General features: G+C 42.6%; 1 protein-coding gene across 4 annotated transcripts in view; it reads left to right on the top strand.

The window, feature by feature from the left end:
* Positions 1–18,028, top strand: part of tncb (tenascin Cb) — a 53,925-nt gene that overhangs the window by 24,926 nt on the left and 10,971 nt on the right. For 3 of the 4 annotated variants that reach the window (XM_053610428.1, XM_053610430.1, XM_053610429.1), the window contains 16 exons: positions 2,441–2,707; positions 3,631–3,753; positions 4,344–4,487; positions 4,626–4,748; positions 5,721–5,864; positions 6,140–6,262; positions 8,858–9,001; positions 9,118–9,240; positions 10,143–10,286; positions 10,432–10,554; positions 11,465–11,608; positions 11,754–11,876; positions 12,787–12,930; positions 13,076–13,198; positions 14,093–14,236; positions 17,643–17,762. In XM_053610428.1, coding sequence (XP_053466403.1) covers positions 2,441–2,707; positions 3,631–3,753; positions 4,344–4,487; positions 4,626–4,748; positions 5,721–5,864; positions 6,140–6,262; positions 8,858–9,001; positions 9,118–9,240; positions 10,143–10,286; positions 10,432–10,554; positions 11,465–11,608; positions 11,754–11,876; positions 12,787–12,930; positions 13,076–13,198; positions 14,093–14,236; positions 17,643–17,762 — 2,256 coding nt within the window. The remainder of the gene's footprint in view (positions 1–2,440; positions 2,708–3,630; positions 3,754–4,343; positions 4,488–4,625; positions 4,749–5,720; positions 5,865–6,139; positions 6,263–8,857; positions 9,002–9,117; positions 9,241–10,142; positions 10,287–10,431; positions 10,555–11,464; positions 11,609–11,753; positions 11,877–12,786; positions 12,931–13,075; positions 13,199–14,092; positions 14,237–17,642; positions 17,763–18,028) is intronic. The other variant, XM_053610432.1, reaches the window with a different exon arrangement.

The following is an 18,028-nucleotide window of genomic DNA, read 5'->3' as shown; positions in this document are numbered from 1 at the left end:
ATATCCGAATGCCAAAGCCTGTGAGGTTACCGAGATGAGCGTTCCTTTCAGTAGCATGACCTCGTCTTTTCTGCAGGTTAGCTGGCGCCTTGTTCCTCCTTCACGAACAGATGGCTCTTTGTCCTGGCCAAAAGACTAGGAGAGACCAGTTTGATGAAAGTGATCTGCAGTTGCCACTTTAGCACTCTCACAACACCCACAAACAGCACCCCCCTCTAATACTCCTTCTGACAAACCCTCCAGCTAGCACTATGCTAATGAAGAGTGACGGCTCCACAGGATCTGTCCCCGCTCCAGTTCATTTCCAACCACTTCTCCTCCTCAGAACAAAAAATATAGCGAACCTCGTGTCAGCCCAAGCTTGAGAGAGAGAGAAGAGGTTTAGTACGGTCAAGTGTTCTGAGGCACTCCCTTTGCTATAGTAATTATAAGAGATACAACAACTACTGTATAAAGGAGTCACTTTAGGATATGCTAGGTTTTGCATTTTCTTATTTCATGTAGTCTACCTTCTAAAGCCAATCTCTGTGTGATACTGCCTTCATGTAGAAGAATCTTTTTCTCATTTAATATTCAAACATGGGCATGTTGTTTTATTATTTATAATGGTATTTTTTGGGTGTAGTGGCACTCATCCATCCATTTTCTATACTGCTTATCCTACTGGGCCGTGGGGAACCTGGAGCCTATCCCAGGAAGCATGGGGCACAAGGCGGGGTATACTCTGGACGGGGCGCCAATCCATCGTAGGACACACTCACATACACATTCACACACCCATTCATACACTACCATGCATGGGGGAGGAAACCAGAGTACCTGGAGGAAACCCCTGCAGCACAGGGAGAACGTGCAAACTCTTCACACACACAGGGTTGCGCCAGGAATAGACCCCCCAATCCTGAAGGTGTGAGACGAACATGCTAACCACTAAGCCATTGTGCACCCTAGTGGCACTCCTATATACTGCATATCATGTACCATTAATAAAATGGACAATAATTTCTTAGGGGGCATGGTGGCTTAGTGGTTAGCACTTTTGCCTCACACCTCCGGGGTTAGGAGTTTGATTCCTATTCCAAACTTGATTCGAGTTTGCATTTTCACCCAATGCTTCGGGGTTTCCTCTGGGTTCTCTGGTTTCCACCCCAGTCCAAAAACATGCATTGCAGGTCGATTTCTAATTTGTCCATAGTGTGTGAATGGGTGTGTGAGTGTGTGTGTGATTGTGCCCTGCAATGGGTTGGGACCCTGTCCAGTGTGTCCCTCACCTTGTGCCCCAACTATCCTGGGATAGGCTCCAGGCCCCCTGTTACATTGTGTAGGATAATCAGTACAGAATATGGATAGATGGATTGAAGGATAGATGGACAATATTTTTTTCCTTTGAAAACACTGCAGCTCTCAGACCTATCATCATTAAAAAGTGAAGCAGTACATACAACTGTCTATACATAGAAAATGGTTGCTACATCATTTTCCATGTGGTAAAGAGTCTGGGTGACTTGGCAGGAGTGGATGGTCAAGCTTAATGGTAGTAATTGCATGATGTGATGGAGACCAAGGGAATTACACAACCAACCAGCGACTATTAATAATTGACCAAATTTTATTGGCAACAACAAAATCCTTTGTTGAAAGCATGGTTGCTTGTTCGGTTAAGTCACCCACAATGTTCTAAAATGTTCTCAGTGTTACATACCACATTCTCACAGAATAAAAGTTGGGTAATGTTTCATTAATTATATTTCTCTTAAAATATCAATTGCAATCCAATAGCACTATTGAACAGTACCATTTTTGCAAAGTGAACACATTACAGTCTCTTGCCCAAAAAAAAAGCCAACCTCTTTTAATACAGATTATTATATTGTTATGCAGAAGCATCTACATTACAGGTCATCAAAACACTTGCAGAATATGGTCCAGATGTGTAACCAGCAAAGATTTTCAGTGGACTGAATCGAGTATTTGAAAAAAAAAAAAAAATACTGTAGAAAAACGAGTAAACATGGAAAATAATGGCTGTAGTTCAGTGACTCTGGTTGTCTAAACATGACCAAAATTACTTCATGTATCAGATCCTCTGTTGTGGTCTATCGAATCACAGACATTGATGTAAATTATTTAGCTGAAGGCAGTTCATCAGACCAGAGACTAGCTATAGGACTAATAAATCTTAATCACAACTGTAGTTTTCCATTACTTTCAAACTTTTCTCTTTGCATGTTGCATGTGCATCTTCTAACTGGATGGTGTTTATTGGATAACATCACAGATAGCATTGCCAAACGCCTCTCCTCGACATAACTTACACCAAATTATGATTAACACAGAAAAGCATGCATAATAATCAGCTGTAGCTTTGGGGATAAAAAAACATCTGAGCATGTTTGGAGACCACAGATGGAAGAACGCCTGTATTCCTTTGTCCACCTAGAGGCAGAACCTGAGGTGGAGCAGCTTTTCACCTCCAACAACAAGCCAGACAGTTTTATGCTGCAGTGGACGGCTCCAGAAGGAATCTTTGAAATGTTTATTATCAAAATCTCTGATGGATCGGGCAAGCAAAGACAGATGAGTGTATCGGGAGACAAGAGAACAGAAGTGATCTCTGGCCTCGATGAGGCTACAGAGTATGAAATTGAGCTCTTTGGGACAATTGCAGGACGGAACTTCAAGCCCATTTCAGTGAAAGCTCTAACAGGTATTTGGATATGTCTTGGACAAGCAAGCCGGTGAAGTCAGTCTTTAATCACTATCTTTTCACAATGTCTATAAATGTTAGTGAAGAAGTTTAGTCCAAATACTAACCTGAGCTGAGTTTCCCAAAAGCATTGCATCACAAATATCACTGCTAAATGTTCTGATGGTGGTAGTTATAACGGTGCTTTTGGGAAGCTGGTGCCTGTTCTTATGAGTAATATTGGAATCACTTAGTCTTTCACACAGGCAATCAATGTTTCTTTTACAATCATTTTTGTATGTCTTGTCTGTTGTTTGTCCTGAGTTACTAAATCACCAATTCTTTTACCAAATCCTAACCTCTTCAAAAAGGGAGTTGTATACAATTCCATAGATATGCAGAAGAAATCTAGATATACTCAAATCTCTTTTCTTTCTACAGTTTCTTCTTCTTTTGTATCAGAGATCTTTCACCAACTGTCCAGTCACAAGGTTTACCCATTGGGCAGAGCAATTGGGTCTGTGTTTTTCCTGAATATGTGTCTGTCTCTGGTTGTCTGGCTCTGTCCCAGGGGGCCTCTCTTCGCTCTTGAGTCTGACGTTGGCATGTCACACCATTGTACTCATGTAATGGGGGCAAGTTAATCTCCCCATGTCTGTCACGCAAGATTTTGCGGGCCAACATTGAAAAATGGCCGAAAGGCTTAAGCTCTTTTTATCCGTTTGTCTCAACGCTGTCTTTCTCTATGCTATACTAACCTTTAATATTTCATATACCTCATATTTCTGAAATAGCTAGCCGGTGTCTTTTTGAAGCCATCTGTGTACTGGACTGGGCTCATCTTGGACTGGCATCAATAAGACTTGTCCAATTTGTGTTCACACAGCCTCTAACACTTTGTGTTTGCTCTGCTTGTTGTCTCGTTATGTGTTGTCTCCTGCAAGGTCTGGGCAAACCAAAGGGTATTCACTTGTCTGATGTGACCGATACCTCTGCTGCCGTTCACTGGACTGTACCCCATTACCGAGTCGACAGCTACCGAATTACCTATGTGCCCCTTCATGCAGGTAAGTGTTCCCTTTATCATAGACATATTCTGGCTTTCTCCTATTGCTACAAGGCCTTCTATGGAGATTCATATTTTACAATGTGTTAAGTACTTATCCAGCTGAAGTTCAGTGCATTGTGGGCATTGTAAATGCTCTACAAGCGTAGAGCTTGCAAATAATCCATCATCTGCACCATTATAATCATTATAATCTTAGTATCCACAATCCAACACATTTATATTTATTTATGACAAATTGACTTTGGAACATCAGTTCTTAGTTTGTCTTCCTTGTATGTTTGGTTTATAAAGTACCTTATATATAAGACAATTATTGTCATCTTTTTGGCACAATATTTTAGTTTTAAAAAATAATAATTCAAAGGTTCTAAAACTTTCAGAGTTATACAATGTTCTTTTTGGCATGGGAATGATTTGCTCAGGTTTTCAGATCAATCAGCATGTTAATGGATGCAATCCATCAGAGTGGTCTGTTTTCCCGATCAGCACCGTCTGTCCCATAGTGCTGCCCTCTTGTGGTGTTCTGTATCACATGCATCAATCTGGCACAGTCCATGGTTAAAAGCTGGTTCTGTACCCCCTCTGCAGGCAGTCCCATAACAGTCACAGTGGACGGAGGTGAGTCCCAGACTGTTCTGCCCAACCTGATACCCGGGGTAACCTACCAAGTGAGCGTCATATCAGTGAAGGGTCTAGAGGAGAGTGAGCCAGCCTTTGATACATTTACAACAGGTACAAGTTACACACATAGTTCTATGATGAATGTTAAAGAAATACTCCACCATTTTTCAGCCATATGTGTAGAATGTGTGTGATTATCACAGAGTCTTTTCTATGTTTGTTGTCTCATTATGTTTCGTCTCCTACCAGGCCTGGGCAAACCAAAAGGTATTCGCTTCTCTGATATCACCGATACCTCTGCCGCCGTCCACTGGACTGTCCCCCATTACCACATTGACAGTTACCGAGTCACCTACGCACCCATTCATGATGGTAAGTGTTTCCACCATCATTCTACATTCTGGCTTATTGCCAATTACTACAGTATTCAGTGAGATTGATATTTTATAATGTGTTGATTACTTCTCCAGCTAAAGTTCAGTACAGGAGCTAGGAGTTTTTCTATTCTTGTTTAATTAATTGTCACCCACTCTTTCCTGCAGAGCACTTTAGGTTCTGAGATATTCTTGGGACTTCTTGCATAACATGTTTAAGAACAATCTATATATTTTGAAATATGTTCAAGTCAGGGGACTGTAAGGGGCCATTCCAAAAGCTTCTGTTTGCATTTCATGAAGTAGTACATGGTGGATTTTGTGGTATCTTCTAGATCATTGTCCTGTTGTAGAAGCCAACCTCTTTTTAGCTTAAGTTTCTTGGCTGACTGTGTCACATTTGCTCCCAGAATTTTCTGATCTTTACTGGAATCTAATCTTAAATCTACCTGTGAAATATTTCCTGTTCCACTGGCTTCTACACAACAACCCCAAAGCATAATACATCCCTCCCCACCCCCAATGATTAACAATTGGCAAGGTTTTGTTTTTTTTTTCTCCAAATGCTGCTCCTTTTTTTTCTATAAACATAGATTGTGGTGATTGTGACTTATTTAACTTGGATATTGATTTGCATACATTAGATGTTCACGTTTATGATTAAGTTCAAGGTGAGTTTTCTATCTGATGACTCTTCCATGCAGATCTTGTTTGTACGAGCAATTCTGCACAGCAGAACAGTGCACCACCACTCATGTGTCAGCTAAACCTTCCTGCAGGTCCTTAGAGTGATAGAGTTTTGCTTTACCTTTCTGGCGAGAACACAGGCAGTTTTATTTGAAAGTCTCCTTGGTCTTCCACCATCAGAGATCTTCTGTCTCAAAGTGCTGCCATCTTGTGGTTCTCTGTATCGCATGCATGAATCTGGTACACTCCATTGTCAAAAGCTGGTTCTGTACCCCCTCTGCAGGCAGTCCCCTAACAGTCGCAGTGGGTGGAGGTGAGTCCCAGACTGTGCTGCCCAACTTGACACCTGGAGTGACATACAGAGTGAGTGTCATATCATTGAAGGGTCTGGAGGAGAGTGAGCCAGCCTCTGATACCTTTACAACAGGTATAATTCACAAACACACACACACACACACACACACACACACACACACAAACAAACACATTTTTTCACACAAAAATGTACAAAATTATAAGTCAAACCCAGTCTGTAAAACTATCAGATCATTCACTAATCAGTTATTCTCCTGGATATGATGCTGAACTGGATGTTAAACAAATACTCCACCATTTTTTCAGCCATATGTGTAGCATATATGTGATAATCAAAAACCTTGCTCTGCTTGTTGTGTTATCTCATTATGTGTTGTCTCCTGCAAGGTCTGAGCAAACCAAAGGGTATTCACTTCTCTGATGTCACTGATACCTCTGCCACCGTCCACTGGACTGTCCCCCATTACCACATTGACAGCTACAGAGTCACCTACACGCCCATTCATGGAGGTAAGTGCTTCCTTTATCATTCCACATTCTGCCTTATTGCCAATTTATATACAGCTTTCAATGGAGATTTATATATTTTATAATGTCTCATGTACATTCCCCACTGAAGTTCAGTGTAGCTTGGGCATTGCAAATGGTAGTTGTAGATAGATCTGCAAGCATGGAGCTCACAAATCATCCATCATCTGTGCAGTGACACATTTTTGACACAATCCTACCATCAGAGTGTCCAAAATCCATCTTATCTTACAAATTAACTTTAGAATGTCAGTGCTTGCTTGGTCTTTCCTCAATGTGATTTATAAAGTACCTTTTACAGTTGCATTCAAAACCTGGGCACCCCTGGCCAAAGTAAATATTTTGTTACGAACATTTGGACATGCTACTAAGTCAATACTTAGTAACACACCATTTGGCAGATATCACAGCTTGCAAATGCTTTTTGTAGACAGTTCATCTATTCTTGTTTGATAAACTATCACCCACTCTCCCTTGTAGAACGCTTCCGGTTATGAGATATTCTGGGGCCATCTTGTATGCACAGTATGTTTAACATCTACCTACATATTTTGAAAGATATTCAAGTCAGGAGACTGCGAGGGCCATACTAAAAACTTCAGCTTGTGCTTCTTGAAGTAGTTCATGGTGGATTCTGTGGTAGGTTTAAATCACTGTCCTGTTGTAGGTGCCAATCTCTTGTCAGCTTCAGTTTCTTGAGTGACTGTGTCACATTTGCTTCCAGCATTTTCTGACATATAGTGGAAACCATTCTTGCATTTATCGGTGTGATGGATAATGTGCCACTGGCTGCCATAAATCCCAAAGCATAATAGACTCCCCCCATGCTTAACAGTTGGCAAGTTGTTCACCAATTGCTGCTCTTGTTTTCTACAAACATACCTTTGGTGATTGCGACCAAAGAGTTCCATTTTTACTTTATCAATCCACAGCACTTTTCCAAAATGCCCCAGGCTTATCTACATATTGTTTTGCACACATCAGACATTTACTTTTGTTATAAAGTTGCAGCTAAGGTTTCCTCCTGATGACTCTTCCATGCAGATCATGTTTGTGCAAGCAATGCTGCAGAGTAGAACGGTGCACCACTACTCCTGTGTAAGCTAAACCTTTCTGCAGGTCCTTAGTGTCATATGGGGGATTTGCTTTGACTTTCTGGCCAGTATACATGCAGTTCTACCTGAAAGTTTTCTTGGTCTTCCAGATCTCACCATGACTCTCACAGTTCCCCTTAACTGATATTTGTTAATGACATTTGTGGACAGTGAAAATTGTGAGCTAGAAGTACTTTAATATTTTTTATAGCCTTCCTGTGCTTGGTAGTTATCAATCAGCTTCATTTTCGGCAGCTGCTTAGAGAAGCCCATGGTTGTTAAACATTAGCACAAGGTTTTAAGAGTCTGAGCATTTATTACACTCTCGGATTTTTATTCCTAATGACAATTTTTAACCTGCCCAATGAGTCCTAATGAATCAGCTAAGGCCTAATGAGTTACTTAAGTTCTGAGACTTTACAGCTAGAAGGATGTCCTAACTTTTGCACATGCCACAATTACTAATTTTTTCTAATTTTTTTTCTATTTAAGTTCATTATATATAAAATAATTGTGCATTAAAGAGGACCTATTATGCCCCTTTTTTACAAGATGTAATATAAGTCTTAGGTGTCCCCAGAATGTGTCTGTGAAGTTTCAGCTCAAAATACCCCACAGATCATTTATTATACTATGCTGTAAATGCCCCTTTTTGGGTGGAAGCAAAAACATGCTGTTTTTGTGTGTCTCTTTAAATGCAAATGAGCTGCTGTTCCCCGCCCCTTTCCAGAAGAGGTCTGTGTCTTTACAGCTCGTGCTTCTGATACTACATCAACAGCAAAGGCGGGTTAAAGTACACATTGTTCGGGAGCAGCCAATGAAGACCACTGGTGTTTTTTTTTTTTGTTGTTGTTGTTGTTACAAACCTAAGTAGGTTTGTGCAGAAAGTAAGTCTGGAATTACTGACGACTTGTTTCAGGCTGTTCAGAATTGGTTCTTTCTTTTGGGGGACTTTGTTCTGTTGTGCACTTTGATTTCTGAAACTTTGCAGACTTTTTACATTCACAAACAGCTATATAACACACTACATGAAAGGTATTATCTGAAAAAGCATAATGGGGCACTTTAACATTAGCAGAAAAAAGCATTATTTAAAATATAATAATAATTTGCTTCAGAGGTTGTCTTCTTTTCACTTAAAAAAATTATTCAAATATGTAATTTACCCAAGGTTGCCTAAACCTGTATATAAGAAAATTTATTGAAATCTTTTTGGCAAAATAAATTAACAAAAAAAATATTATTAAATAAAATTAATTATAGGGTTATAATTAAAGTAAATTATAACCCTGGAATCTGTAAAACCTCCAGAGTTTTTTTGGTATAGAAAGGAGATTTTCAGATCAATTAGCATGTCTGGGCAGTCTGTTTTACCGATCAGCATCTTCTGCCTCATGGTGGTGCCCTCTTGTGGTGCTCTGTATCTCATTCATAAATATGGTGCACTCCAGGGTCAAAAGCTGGTTCTATACCCACTCTGCAGGCAGTCCCCTAATAGTCACAGTGGGCGGAGGTGAGTCCCAGACTGTGCTGCCCAACCTGACACCCGGGGTGACCTACCAAGTGAGTGTCATATCAGTGAAGGGTCTGGAGGAGAGTGAGCCAGCCTCTGATACATTTACAACAGGTACAATTTACACACACATGACTCTGTGCTTAATATTAATAGAATACTCTACCATTTTCAGACACATGTGTAGCATATGTGTGATTATCACAGCATCTTTGCTCATCTCCTGCAAGGTCTGGGCAAACCAATGGGTATTCGCTTCTCTGATGTTACTGATACCTCTGCCACCGCCCATTGGACTATCCCTCATTACCACGTCGATAGTTACAGAGTCAACTATGTGCCTATTCATGGAGGTAAGTGTTTACGGCATCATTCTACATTGTGGCTTATTAGCAGAAAATAAAATAAAGAAGAAAGTCTTTGTCACATATACAGTGAAATTCTTATTTATTCATATATCCTAGCTTGTTAGGAAGTTGGGGTCAGAGCACAGGGTCACCCATGATATGGAAAGCTTGTAGTAGTGCTCAAGACCTGTCAGACCTCTTTTCTGGTGAGGATTCCTGGTCTGTGCCAGTTCTCAAACTGTTTCCACCACAGAGAAGGTGGTTCCAGACCAGAAAAAGCAGTTCCACCCCGGCCCTAAAGACTTGCTGGACTGGAACTACAGAACTGGTTATATCGAGGGCGGGGTGGTGCAGGGGTGGGGAAATGTAGTGTCAGTGATAGCTTGGTAGTTCTGGGGTAGTTGTATCAGCAGCGAAGAGCTTAAACCACTGGAGATTCATATTTTATGCATTAAGTGCATCTCCAACTGAAGTTCAGTGTAGGATGGGCATTTTAAATGTTACAAGTAGATCTGAAAGCTTGGAACTCACAAATCATCCATCATCTTTGCAGAGACACAGTTTTGACAATCCATTCATTCTAACCAGAGTGTCCACAATCAACCTCATCTTATAGTTCAAACAAATTGACTTTGGAATGTCAATGCTATTTATTGTATTTTCTTTGGCATGATACACTATAATCACAAAAAAATTACAGGTTATAAAAGTTCCAGAGTTACACAATGTACTTTTTGGTATGCTCATTTTTCAGATCAATCAGCCTGCTAATGGTTGCAATCAGCGTAGTCTGTTTTACCAATCAGCACCTTCTGTCTAATAGTGCTGCCCTCTTATGGCACTCTACATCACATGCATGCATCTAGCACCATCCATGGTGAAAATCTGGTTTTGTACCCCCTCTGCAGGAAAACCTATGACAGTCACAGTGGGCGGAGGTGAGTCCCAGACTGTGCTGCCAAACCTGACACCCGGGGTAACCTACCGAGTGAGTGTCATATCAATGAAGGGTCTGGAGGAGAGTGAGCCAGCCTCTGATACATTTACAACAGGTACAGATTACACACACATGATTCTGTGTTGAATGTTAAAAGAACAGTCTACCATTTTTCAGCCACATGTGTAGTGTATGTGTGATTATTACAGCATCTTTGCTCTACTTGTTGTGTTGTCTCATTATGCATCATCTCCTGCAAGGTTTGGGCAAACCAACTGGTATTCGCTTCTCTGATGTTACTGATACCTCTGCTACCGCCCACTGGACTATCCCTCATTATCACGTCGATAGTTACAGAGTCAACTATGTGCCTATTCATGGAGGTAAGTGTTTACGGCATCATTCTACATTGTGGCTTATTAGCAGAAAATAAAATAAAGAAGAAAGTCTTTGTCACATATACAATGAAGTTCTTATTTTTTTTCATATATCCTAGCTTGTTAGGAAGTTGCGATCAGAGCACAGCGTCAGCCATGATATGGCAAGCTTGTAGTAGTGCTCAAGGACCTGTCAGGCGTCTTTTCTCTTGAGGACTTCTGGTCTGTGCCAGTTCTCAAACTGTTTCCACCACAGAGAAGGTGGTTCCAGACCAGAAAAAGCAGTTCCACCCCGGCCCTAAAGACTTGCTGGACTGGAACTACAGAACTGGTTATATCAGGGGGCGGGGTGGTGCAGGGGTGGGGAAATGTAGTGTCAGTGATAGCCTGGTAGTTCTGGGGTAGTTGTATCAGCAGCGAAGAGCTTAAACCACTGGAGATTCATATTTTATGCATTAAGTGCATCTCCAACTGAAGTTCAGTGTAGGATGGGCATTTCAAATGTTACAAGTAGATCTGAAAGCTTGGAACTCACAAATCATCCATCATCTTTGCAGAGACACAGTTTTGACAATCCATTCATTCTAATCAGAATGTCCACAATCAACCTCATCTTATAGTTCAAACAAATTGACTTTGGAATGTCAATGCTATTTATTGTATTTTCTTTGGCATGATACAGTATAATCACAAATAAATTACAGGTTATAGAAGTTCCAGAGTTACACAATGTCCTTTTTGGTATGTTCAGGTTTCAGATCAATCAGCCTGCTAATGGATGCAGTCCATCAGAGTAGTCTGTTTTACCGATCAGCACCTTCTGTCTAATAGTGCTGCCCTCTTATGGCGCTCTACATCACATGCATGCATCTAACACCATCCATGGTGAAAATCTGGTTTTGTACCCCCTCTGCAGGAAAACCTATGACAGTCACAATGGGCGGAGGTGAGTCCCAGACTGAGCTGCCCAACCTGACACCCGGGGTAACCTACCGAGTGAGTGTCATATCAGTGAAGGGTCTGGAGGAGAGTGAGCCAGCCTCTGATACATTTACAACAGGTACGGTTTACACACACCTGATTCTGTGTTGAATGTTAATAGAATAGTCTACCATTTTTCAGCCACATGTGTAGTATATGTGTGATTATCACAGCATCTTTGCTCTACTTGTTGTGTTGTCTCATTATGCATCATCTCCTGCAAGGTTTGGGCAAACCAACTGGTATTCGCTTCTCTGATGTCACTGATACCTCTGCCACCGCCCATTGGACTATCCCTCATTACCACGTCGATAGTTACAGAGTCAACTATGTGCCTATTCATGGAGGTAAGTGTTTCCGGCATCATTCTACATTGTGGCTTATTAGCAGAAAATAAAATAAAGAAGAAAGTCTTTGTCACATATACAATGAAGTTCTTATTTTTTTCATATATCCTAGCTTGTTAGGAAGTTGTGATCAGAGCACAGGGTCAGCCATGATATGGAAAGCTTGTAGTAGTGCTCAAGGACCTGTCAGGCCTCTTTTCTGTTGAGGATTCCTGGTCTGTGCCAGTTCTCAAACCGTTTCCACCACAGAGAAGGTGGTTCCAGACCAAAAAAAAGCAGTTCCACCCCGGCCCTAAAGACTTGCTGGACTGGAACTACAGAACTGGTTATATCAGGGGGCGGGGTGGTGCAGGGGTGGGGAAATGTAGTGTTAGTGATAGCTTGGTAGTTCTGGGGTAGTTGTATCAGCAGCCCAGAGCTTAAACCACTGGAGATTCATATTTTATGCATCAAGTGCATCTCTAACTGAATTTCAGTGTAGGATGGGCATTTTCATTGTACTAAGTAGATCTGAAAGCTTGGCACTCACAAATCATCCATCATCTTTGCAGAGACACAGTTTTGACAATCCATTCATTCTAATCAGAATGTCCACAATCCAACTCATCTTATATTTCAAACAAATTGACTTTGGAATGTCAATGCTATTTATTGTATTTTCTTTGGCATGATACACTATAATCACAAAAAAATTACAGGTTATAAAAGTTCCGGAGTTACACAATGTCCTTTTTGGTATGCTCAGGTTTCAGATCAATCAGCCTGCTAATGGATGCAGTCCATCAGAGTAGTCTGTTTTACCGATCAGCACCTTCTGTCTAATAGTGCTGCCCTCTTATGGCGCTCTACATCACATGCATGCATCTAACACCATCCATGGTGAAAATCTGGTTTTGTACCCCCTCTGCAGGAAAACCTATGACAGTCACAGTGGGCGGAGGTGAGTCCCAGACTGTGCTGCCCAACTTGACACCCGGGGTGACCTACCAAGTGAGTGTCATATCAGTGAAGGGGCTGGAGGAGAGTGAGCCAGCATCTGATACATTTACAACAGGTACAGTTTACACACACATGATTCTGTGTTGAATGTTAATAGAATGTTCTACCATTTTTCAGCCACATGTGTAGCATATGTGTGATTATCACAGCATCTTTGCTCTGCTTGTTGTGTTGTCTTGTTATGCATCATCTCCTGCAAGGTCTGGGCAAACCAATTGGTATTCGCTTCTCTGATGTCACTGATACCTCTGCCACCGCCCACTGGACTATCCCTCGTTACCGTGTCGATAGTTACAGAGTCAACTATGTGCCTATTCATGGAGGTAAGTGTTTCTGCTCTCATTCTACATTGGGGCTTATTAGCAGAAAATAAAATAAAGAAGAAAGTCTTTGTCACATATACAGTATAATTCTTATTTTTTCATATATCCTAGCTTGTTAGGATGTTGGGGTCAGAGCACAGGGTCAGCCATGATATGGCAAGCTTGTAGTAGTGCTCAAAGACCTGTTTTCCGGTGAGGATTCCTGGTCTGTGCCAGTTCTCAAACCGTTTCCACCACAGAGAAGGTGGTTCCAGACCAACAAAAGAGGTTCCACCCTGGCCCTAAAGACTTGCTTGGCTGGAACTACAGAACTGGTTATATCAGGGGGCGGGGTGGTGCAGGGGTGGGGAAATGTAGTGTCAATGATAGCTTGTTAGTTCTGGGGTAGTTGTATCAGCAGCCCAGAGCTTAAACCACTGGAGATTCATATTTTATGCATCAAGTGCATCTCTAACTGAATTTCAGTGTAGGATGGGCATTTTAATTGTACTAAGTAGAGCTGAAAGCTTGGCACTCACAAATCATCCATCATCTTTGCAGAGACACAGTTTTGACAATCCATTCATTCTAATCAGAATGTCCACAATCCAACTCATCTTATATTTCAAACAAATTGACTTTGGAATGTCAATGCTATTTATTGTATTTTCTTTGGCATGATACACTATAATCACAAAAAAATTACAGGTTATAAAAGTTCCAGAGTTGCACAATGTCCTTTTTGGTATGCTCAGGTTTCAGATCAATCAGCCTGCAATGGTTGCAATCAGAATAGTCTGGTTTACCGATCAGCAACTTCTGTCTAATAGTGCTGCCCTCTTATGGTGCTCTACATCACATGCATGCATCTAACACCATCCATGGTGAAAAGCTGGTTCTGTACCCACTCTGCAGGAAGACCTATGACAGTCACAGTGGATGGAGGTGAGTCCCAGACTGTGCTGCCAAACCTGACACCCGGGGTGACCTACCGAGTAAGTGTCATATCAGTGAAGGGTCTGGAGGAGAGTGAGCCAGCCTCTGATACAGTTACAACAGGTACAATTCACACACATGCACACACCCACACCCGCACACACACAAACCTTCATCAAACAATTTTACTCCTGGATATGTCCTGTGTCCTACAGTTCGAAAGACATGATAATATTTATGTAGTTTAACCAACTTTCCTCACAGTAAAAATCTTCATTTGCAAAAACATTTGACTGAAGAATTCAGTATTCAGCTGCTTAGTACCACGCTCTTCAAGTCTTTGTTGTACTAACTTCCTCACTAACTTCTATGCAACAGAGTTTCTCAGACCATAGCCTATTTGTGAAAGCATAAAGATTTTTCAATAGAAGCTTCAATGTACTTCTGTAAAAGCTTTTGCTAAATGCTGTAAATGTACCAAAAATGTTTAAAATATATGTTTTGACTGCCCCAATAACTGCCCTTAGACTTCCAAGTGGATTTTGAGTAGACTGAACAGGTTTTCTGGTTTCTTCTCAGCACGAAGAACATCTGGGTTATGCATGTAACCCTGTTCCCTGAGAAGGGAACAAGATGCTGCATTAGCTGAACGCTGTGGGAAGCTCCCTCACGTGATATATAAACGACACCTGTGAACTGTGCCGTCAGCCTCTATTATCTGAAGCAAAAACGCAATTCACAGGCATGCCCCAGTATGACAAAGCTACACAATGTCTCGTTCCCTTCTCAGGGAACAGGGTTACATGCGTAACCCAGATGTTCCCTTTCAAAGGGAACTTATGTTGCGTTAGCTGAAAGCTGTAGGAACGAGAATACCCACTCCATCATATTGAGGGTACGGCCTGTTCAAAAAGACCTGAGCCCGAGGGTCACTGCAAGATACTCGAGCCTGGGCGGGAATGTATATCCAGGCTGTAAAATCAAATGAATGTGTGTGGCATAGACCACCCCGCCACAGCACACACATCCTGTAAGGATACCCCTTTGGACAAAGTCTTTGAGGAGGCGACCCCACTTGTGGAATGAGCCCTTATGCCCAGAGGCATAGCGAGACCGCGCGCCTCATAAGCGATAGATATAGCTTCCACTATCCAATTAGAGATGCGCTGTTTCAATGCAGCATCACCTCTGCTGTCACCGCCAAAGCCGACCAGCAGCCGACTCTGGCCGGAGCAGTGGACGTAAGTACAGAGAGCCCTTACTGGACACAGTCGGTGCAATTTCTCTTGTTCCGGTATGAGGAACAGAGGAGGGCAGAAAGCCTGCAACACTACTGGCTGGGCAGCAGATGTAGGCACTTTAGGAATATAATCCAGCCTAGGATACTGGAAGGCCTTGGCTAATCCAGGGGTAAAGTCAAGGCAGGAAGGGGCAACAGAGAGCTTGCAGATCTCCTAATCGCTTGAGAGATGTCAGGGCCAGCAGAAGAGCTACCTTTAGAGTCAGAAGCTTCTCAGAGGCTGATATTAAGGGCTCAAATGTGACACCTGACAGACCTTCCAGGACTACAGAAAGGTACAAGGAATGTATGTGTGGTCTGCAGATGTGCCTCAGCTGCCTGAAACCACGCATAACCCTCGAAGTTAGAGGACCTTGCCCCACAGAGGGTCCAACAATAGGGGTGTGGCTGGCCAAAATGGCGATCATGTAGACCCTGATTGTAGGAGGAGCCAACCCCACTGAGAAACGTCCTTGTAAGAACTCTAGGACTGTAGCTATTGCACAGTTCGCTGGGTCTAGCTGACATTCCTCACACCACGAGACAAAAGATTGCCACTTGAGCGCATACAATTTCATCATGGATGGCATCCTAGCATTCTCCATGGTCTCTATAGCCTCAGTTGTGAGACCAGAATCTATGAGCTGGTGCCCCTAAGGGGCCAGATCCACAGTTTAAATAGTTCCGGCCGAGGGTGATAAATCAGCCCTCTGGCTTGAGACAGTCGATCCCTGCGAATCGGAATCTCTGAAGGAGTGCCGTCTAGCAGGGATATTGTCTCTGAGAATCATATTCGAGCTGGCCAATGAGGTGCTACTAGCAGCAGACGTAGACCGTTTGAGCAAACTCTCGCTAGAGCTTGTGGGAGCAGAGCGATCGGGGGAGAAGCATGTAGATGTGACCTTGGCCACATGTGCACCATTTCATCCAGTCCTAATGGTGCGGGAGGAGTGAGGGCGAACCACAGCGGGCAGTGTGTTGTCTCCTCGGAGGCAAACATATCCACTCCCGCTTGGCCAAACCTCCGCCATATGGACTTGTGGATGGACCCACCAATCCCTGGGCCTCAGCCCCTGCCTCAACAGGATATCTGCCCCCACATTCCAGTTGCCCAGGATGTACATTGCACTCTCTGACAAAACCTTCGCTCTGCCCAGAGAAGAATTAGTTGCGCCTGCCTGAACAGGGGGTGTAATCCTCCCTGGTGGTCAATATATGAGACCACCACTTTGTTGTCTGTAAACACATGGTGCCCTCTCAATTGAGGAAGAAAGAACTTCAGTGCTAGAAATATGGCCCGCATTTCTAGTCAATTTATATGCCACTCCAGATGAAAGCTGCTCCAGAGACTGTGAGCTGGACAGCCATCTAGGACTGCGCCCCAGCCCATGAGGGAGGTGTCTCATTACCGTCTTGCGCTAAGGAGACACCCCTAGAGTGTGACCCAAGGCTAGAAACCGGGGACACTTCCAAATTCTCAGGGCACGTAGGCATCGCCGTGTGACACTGATTACTCTCAGAGGTTTCATCCTCGGACGAAACCCCCAACTTCTCAGCCACCAGTGAAATGGTCTCCTGTGCAATAGGCCCAAAGGTAAGACATTGGCTGCTGCTGCCATAAGCTCCAACAGTCTCTCATAGAGACTGGAGGGGATGCCAACATCCAGCTTTATCTTGCTCAATGTTGATAGGATTGACCCTACGCATGTTGGGAATAGAAACGCCCCATCATAGTAGAATCCTTATAACCCCTAGAAAAGTCCACTGCATACTTTTCTGAGGTTCAACCTGAGCTCCAAGCTCTTCATGTGGGCAAGAACAACATCTCGATGTGGAACTGCCAGTTCTTTGGATCATGCTAGAATTAACCAGTCATCCAGGTAGTTTAGTACACGGATGCCCTGGAGTTGCAGTGGAGCCAGAATGACATCCATGCACTTTGTGAAGGTCCAAGGGGATAAAGCTAGCCTGAAGGGAAGAACCCAATCTTGGAATGTGTTGCCTCCAATGCAAACCCCAGAAACTTCCTGTGACTGGGCGATATCTCTATGTGGAAATATGCACCTTTTAGATCTATTGTCACAAACCAGTCCTCAAACTGAATCTGTGGAACGATAAGTTTGGGCACCAGCATCTTGAACCTGTATGTCCAAAGAGTACAGTTCAGATGACGCAGATCTAATATTGGCCGCACACTCCACTATTTTTTGTGGACCAGGAAATAACAGCTGTTTTTTTTTTTTTTTTTAGCTTTGGACAGACCTCATAGTTTGGTGGCGGTCAACATCACTGATACCACGGCGCTGTTGCACTGGCAGCCTACCATTGCCACGGTGGATGGATATGTGATCACCTACAGCACAGAATCAAGTAACAAGCCACTATAATTCAGTCTAAATCCTAAAACTAAACTGAGATTCTTGTATTTTCTTTTGTTTATCACATACAAATCATGAGCTAATTACCATGATCCTTTTCAAGAGCTGAATAAGGTATATTGTCTAGCAGGGGTGAACAAATAAAATAAGTACATTTATTTGCAAGCACACTGGGCAAATGAAGGCTCCAGTGTTCTGCCAAGTGTCACGTTTTCTCTTGATTGAGGTTAATAGGCTAAAATGTTATAGCTAACATAA

The sequence above is a fragment of the Ictalurus furcatus genome, chromosome 22 (genome assembly GCF_023375685.1).
Source record: "Ictalurus furcatus strain D&B chromosome 22, Billie_1.0, whole genome shotgun sequence".
In the NCBI taxonomy this organism is placed as follows: Eukaryota; Metazoa; Chordata; class Actinopteri; order Siluriformes; family Ictaluridae; genus Ictalurus; species Ictalurus furcatus.
The sequence above is the reverse complement of the archived record's forward strand: the minus strand, read 5'-3'. Positions and strand labels throughout refer to the sequence as shown.